A 6390-nucleotide genomic window follows, 5' to 3' on the forward strand; every position below is an offset into this window, starting at 1 on the left:
CGCAGCATCAGCCCCATGTCTGTGTCTTTCAGCTTCCCTGCAGGCAGCGTGAGGACAGCCTGTGCCCCAGAAGCAGGATGAGAAGATGGCAGACTTCCTGTTACCTCGGGTCACCAGCAGCTTCCGCAGGTTCACCCGGGAGTCTCTGGCGGCCATCGAGAAGCGCATGGCAGAGAAGCAGGCCCGAGGTTCGGCCGCCTCGCAGGAGAGCCGAGACGGACTGCCCGAGGAGGAGGCTCCCCAGCCCCAGCTGGACCTGCAGGCCTCCAAAAAGCTGCCGGATCTCTATGGCAACCCACCCCAAGAGCTCATTGGGGAGCCCCTGGAGGACCTGGACCCCTTCTATAGCACCCAAAAGGTGACTGCTGCCCACCCCACCCCACCTCCCTGCAGCATCCCTGTCAACACAGCAGACAGCGAGAGGGCCTCACCTTCATACGGGGGCTCTGTTTGGGGTTGGCTTCCCTGGGCCTTGGGAGAGTGAGTCATTAGTGATCTATATTCCCATCACCTTAATGTTAGAGTTCCGGAATAAAAGGCCAGAATTATGCAGCCTGAGATGGTTTGGTGCTATGAAAGAAAGAGCAGGCAGCCACACTTGAAATCTTGCCTCCCTGTGGAGTATCTACTTTGGGAATCATCTGTGGTTAGATTATTCTCACCCCTGGAGGACTCCTCCCGGTCCCGTGGTATGTGTGAATTGGAGTCGGGCCCTGAGTCCAATTTGGGCCCCAGAGCACAGCATGTGATCCCTCTCCTAACCAGAGACAGCATGTAGCCCCCATCCCCCACCCCACGGAATTTGCTAGGCACTGGCTGTGTAATGACAGCTCAGGCTGGGGGCCACGGCAGCAGCATCCTGGGCCTTGTGGGCTGGTGATGGGACCATGATGGCCAGTGGGAAATCTGAGAGGGGTAGGGAGGGGTGGTTCTGCCATTGTCCCTCCTGAGTGTAGGGAGAGGAAGGGGCTTTTGTCCACTAGGGCAGGGTAACCCAGGCTTCCTCAGGCGTGGATTTCTATCCAGGAGGTCAATTCCCCCGTCTGGGTCCCCTGCCCTGGCCTCACCTCTCAGGACCGTGTGCTCAGCCCTGCACCCAGCCAGACCACGGGCATGCAGGGCTCCTGCAGAGGCCTGGTACCCACCCCAGCTGCCCACACTTCGGGCCTCACTGCCGGAAGAAGGTGGGTTTGAATTTGGGGGAGGCCTTTCCCCAGAAGGCTGGGTGCCGAGGGGGATGGTTCCTACCCACATCACTGCAGTTGGTCCAGGGCTGAGGAAGCGCTGAGGAAGTGAATGTGAGCACCTGGCGGGTATGAGTGTTGCGTGTCAGTGTCACCGGGCGTCTGAGTTGTGTGTCACTGTGCAATGAGACTGCATTCAGGAGACCAGGAGTCTGAGGGTGGGAGAGGTGCCAATTGTCTCCGTGTGTGCAGGCACACGTGAGTGGGTAGGTGGAAGGAAAGCCCACCCAGGCTATATGCACAGGCGGGAGAAGAGACCTTGAACCTGGTCTCGATTCCCCCCAGAGTTCGAGTGACTCAGGCTGGGTTAAGGTGGGGGCCTGGGGCCATGGTTGGGGTCAGAGTTAGACTAGATATTGGGATTAGTCAGGTTGGGTGGGCCTAGGTCCTGGTTGGTCAGAGCTGGAAGTGAGAATTAGGGTCAGGTTAAGGCCACAGCTGGGGACGAGTCAAGGTTTGAGTGGTGCATCAAAGTGGCGATGGGGTTGAAGTTAGCTGGGACAGGCAGGAGTCATGGCACAGGGACCCAGCTGAGAGTAGGCCAGGGCTGGGCTGGGCTTTGGGGGGCTGGTGGCAGTTGAGCCTGGGAGGAGTCAGGGATGCTCTCCTGTCCCTGTGATCGGGGACACTTGAGTGGTGGCCCCAGGTAGGATTCTGGTCTCTAACCTCCCGTCTCTCCTTGCTGACCCCCCGGTCATACTGCCTGCAGCCCCACCGGGTGATGCAGGCACCACAGCAGAACTTTCAGTCCTCATCTATCTGGTCAACTTGTCTCCCCAGCCCCGAGTAAAAAGAACCTTATCTCAACAGCTCAGCCCTTGGAGAAGCACAGCCCCAGGCTATGCCACCTCAGCTGTGCCCGCTGAGCCAGGGCAGGGGGAATGGACTGCTGTCCTCAAGGGCGGCATCTGGCTCAAATGCCCACTCGATGTGCTCGTGGCTCAGCCTCTAGCACCCATTGTCCACTCCCATGCCCCGTTGAGCTGTGTAGATAGAATCTTCTGGAAGCACAGGGAGTGGGTTTACCCTGGACTGCACATGATCCCCCGAGGAAGACACTAGGTTGTGTCCTCTGGGGTCAGGTGGGGCTGCCATCTGTCTGGACTCCAGGAGACACGGTCCCCAGGAAAGCTTCGCTCTCCTGGGCTGGGCTCTGCATTTTCCTCATCCCTACTCTCACCCATTAGTCCTCCCTGCTGACCCAGCTCCCTTATCAGACCCTCACTCCTCAGTGGGCCTCGTGGGGAAGCACAGAGGGGTCAGAAGGGAGAGGGGAAGGGAGGGGGCATCAGCTGGGTCCTGGCCTCCGCTATGATAACAGCTCGGCTAGGATCATGAAAGGCCTCTTCTGGCTGGGACTGTAATTTTCAAACGAAACTAAATCCACCCAACCTGACAATCCCTTAAACTTGATCTCATCCCACCCCAGCCGTGGGTGACCCAGCAAGGGTCCACTCACCTGCCAAATGTGCCGACTGCCCCTACCCCCCACCTCTCCCTCAGGCCCTCTCCTCTTCCTCTCACCCTACCCTTTCTCCAGAGTTCTAGGGCTCTGAGCCAACAGCTGCCCCCCAAAAGCCTCTCTCCTCCATAAGGGCCTAAGGGCTGCCACCCGACCTAAAGCAGCTCTCCGTCCACAGACCTTCATCGTCCTGAACAAAGGCAAGACCATCTTCCGGTTCAGTGCCACCAACGCCTTGTATGTCCTCAGCCCCTTCCACCCCATCCGGAGAGCGGCCGTGAAGATCCTCGTTCATTCATATCCTTGGCAGTCCGTCCCCGCTGTGTGGGCCCCAAACAGGGCGGGAGAGGGGGGCGGGTGGTGGATGGGGCATTTAGGGCTGAGGGTGGTGCTGATTCCCGGTCAGTCCTCAGACGAGCACACAGTTGTCACCTGGGAGCTGTTGGACATCAGTCTCTCGGACCCCACCCCAAATCTGCATCTGCATTTTAACGAGATCCCAGGGGATCGTGGACACATGAAAGTTTGGGAGATTCGTCTCTGATCCTTCAGGAGAGAAATGTCCTAGAAGCTCAGCTACTGAGGATCCCAGAAGAAATGAGGCCGATCAGTGTCCCCTGGTTCTGGTCTTGGCTCCACATGTCCCCTCCCACTGCACCCCCGGGCCTGCACCTCCCCGCCTACCGGCTGGGACCTCAAGCAGGTCACCGGGGCTCAGCCAAGGAAAAAACGCTTCCCAGTAAAGAGGCCTCTGGTTTATTCACATGTGGGCCTCTTTCAAGGGAGGCATCGCTTGCTTTTTGATTAGGTGTTGACAAAATGTTTGCAGTTTCCGAGTATCTCAAAGAACTCTGGTTAGTGTTAAGTTACATAAACCACAACCTAAAAAATCTTCAGGCTGTGGGGGAGAGCTATGGGACGGCTGCAGTACGGTAAGGGACGGGTACTGGTCTTTGGGCCCTAGGAGGACCCCATTCGGGCCGAGCATGGGACAGGGAAACGGCTGTTCTCTGGACTTCAGAAAAGGGGCCCTATACATGGAGCCTCTCGGGGCAGGGGGGCAGGTGTCTGGCTGTGGAGTCAGAGGCATCTGTGTTTCACTGTGAGGGCCTGGGCAGCTTTACTTTAGCTGCAGCTGACTTGCCTGTTAATTGAATCAATGATGCTGGGCTCAGTGGTGTGATTAGCTGTTAGGTTGGTGGCTTGGCCCGAAGCTCCCCAAGGTCCCCCCTCAGTTCCCCCCTCCGGATGGACCTCTTCTGAGGCGAAGGCGAAGGTCTCACCCATTAACCTCTGGTCAGGGCAGGAGGCTTCAGGAAAACAGCTGCTCAGTGGGGGACTGAGTAACAGAGACAGATGCTGACTGCTCGGGGGACATTTCCTGTCCAGGCAGGGATGAGGGATGCTCCTTCCTGGCTCCACTGTCTGCCCACCTGTGCCCCGGTGCCGGATCCCAAACCCAGGGACCAGTCAGAGGGCCCCAGGGACCCATTTGTTTTCTGCTTGCAGACGCTCTCCAGCCCCCTCCAACTGGCTCCTGCCTTCCTCATGGAGATGCTGAGACACATGTATGTCCAGGGACCACCCCCTGCTCCCAGCCCATGCAGGCCATGGCTGTGGCATCAGTAGGGTGGTCTCTAGGGTGGGCAGACACTGTGGGGAGAGACTATATTCAGGGGCAGCCTACCATTCACAGCTGCATCCTACTTTATGAGGCAAGGGTGGTCCTGGATTTAATTTTGAGCCATTCTGCAACTGTTCCTAAGCTCCCTGTAGGAGCCAGGCACTTTGCCCGGCACCCTGGGGGTGTCAAGCTGAATAAGACACTGTCCTTGCCCCCTTGGGAATTTTACAGTCCCCTCAGCGTGATTAGACAACCACATGAGGAGTTGTCATTTCTGCCGACATGTGGGCATAGCCTGGTGAGAGCAGTGCAGCGGGAGGAAAGGCCAGCCTTCTTCTTGCTCTGAGCCTGTCTCCGGCCTCACTCCAAGGGCGTGACGTCCCTGAAAGCATGCTCCGGCTCCCACCTGGGGCTTCTCCTCCAGGTATCTAACCAACTTTTTAGGCAACTTCCCAAAAGTTTGGCAGCCACTGCAGCCCCTAGGGATGCAGCTGCAGCCCCAGGGCTCCTGCAAAGCTGGGCCATGGGGCAGCTGAGGCCAGGGAGGTGGTAGGGGCAATGCAGTCCCCAGCCTGGCCAGAGGGTCCACCGAGCGGTGGCACTGAGGCTGTGAGGGGCTGGTTCCGCCCGGCAGGACGGGCCCTGAGATCACTGAGATGGACCTTGTCTCCCAGGGCAGCTGCCCCAGGGAAGTGGCTCAGCATCTGAGAGGCCCTGTGCTGGGCTCTGAGCAGCTGCCTTGACGCTCCACTGGCTGGGGATGGGAGCGCACTGCTGGCCTCCAATAGCGCCCCTTAGCGGGCTTGGGGGGCACTGAGGGAGAAGAGGGGCCTGGATTGTGGGGTTTGGGAACAGCCCCTCTGTGTCCTTGAGTCTTGCCATCAAAGTGTGGTACAACAACCAGCAGCAGCAGTATCACAAGGATCTTAAAGGAATTGCTGAGACTTGGGCCCAGAACCCGCATTTTAGGAAGGTCTCCATGATTTCTGCACACACTGCTCTAAGGCAGTCGTTTCCAAATGTCAGTCTGCCAGTGGCACCTGGGAAGTTTGTTAAAAATGCAGATTCCTAGCGCCTTCCAGACCAGAATCACCAGTGTGAGGCCTAGAAATCTACAAGCTCTTCATGCATTTCTCTTTTTTTTAATCAAGATACAGTTCGCACACCATAAAATTTACCATTTAAAGTGTACCATTCAGTGGACTTCAGTATATTCATAAGGCTGTGCAATCATCACCACTTTCTAATTCCAAAACATTTTTATCACCCCCAAAAGAAACCGCATGCCCACTGGCAGTCACTGTGCATTTCTAATGCCCACAGATTCCAGGTTTTGAATTAGGAGCTTTCTCTCCATTTACATTTTTTTTATTGTGGTAGAAAACATGTAACATAAAATTGACCGTCCTAATCATTTTTACGTGTCCAGTGTAGTCATATTAACTATAGGCACATTGTGCCATAGGCCTCTAGAATTTCTTCATGTTGCAAAACCGAAGCTGATTGTTGGCTTACATTTCTATAGCCATTCAAACATCTCAGTCCCCAGTGTGCAAAGTTCTGTGCCAGGCCCTTTGGACAGGGCAGTAGGGGCAAAGACTAACTTACGAGGGGGCAGGCATGCAGTCCCTGCTCTCCAGAAAGAAATCCTGCTCACTTGCGACAGTCCAGGCGTTCCCAGTGACATGCTGGTGATCGTGCGATACCTCAGTTCAGCTTCGCTCTGGGCTCCACGCTTGCAGCGTGTCCCTGGGAAGTTGCCTAAAAAGTAAATATGGGCATGTAGAATTTTTTTTTCTGAAGTATTTTTGTTATAATCCTGCAGAATGTGTTCCTGCCAGGATTAAATAAAAGAAACCAACAGAACGCCAAATTCCACTGCAGTCACATTCAGAGAGGCCGCACGTTCATGGCAAGCAGCATTTTGCTTGCCTTCCTGGGTGCATAGGATCTGTTCACAAAATCCTCCCACATTCCCCTGGAAGATTCAAATGGGCAATCAAACCACATGTTTGTGTGTGTGTGTGTGTGTGTGTGTGTGTGTGTGTGTGTGTGTGTGT

General features: G+C 56.0%; 1 protein-coding gene across 1 annotated transcript in view; it reads left to right on the top strand.

The window, feature by feature from the left end:
* Positions 1-6390, top strand: part of SCN5A (sodium voltage-gated channel alpha subunit 5) — a 103809-nt gene that overhangs the window by 15692 nt on the left and 81727 nt on the right. Inside the window, exons 2-3 of the mRNA XM_029243674.1 lie at positions 33-358; positions 2885-3003. Of these exons, the coding sequence (XP_029099507.1) occupies positions 86-358; positions 2885-3003 (392 nt within the window). The 5' untranslated portion in view covers positions 33-85. The remainder of the gene's footprint in view (positions 1-32; positions 359-2884; positions 3004-6390) is intronic.

Source organism: Monodon monoceros, unplaced genomic scaffold (genome assembly GCF_005190385.1).
Source record: "Monodon monoceros isolate NGI ecotype Baffin Bay Population unplaced genomic scaffold, NGI_Narwhal_1 Super_Scaffold_3, whole genome shotgun sequence".
NCBI lineage: Eukaryota > Metazoa > Chordata > Mammalia > Artiodactyla > Monodontidae > Monodon > Monodon monoceros.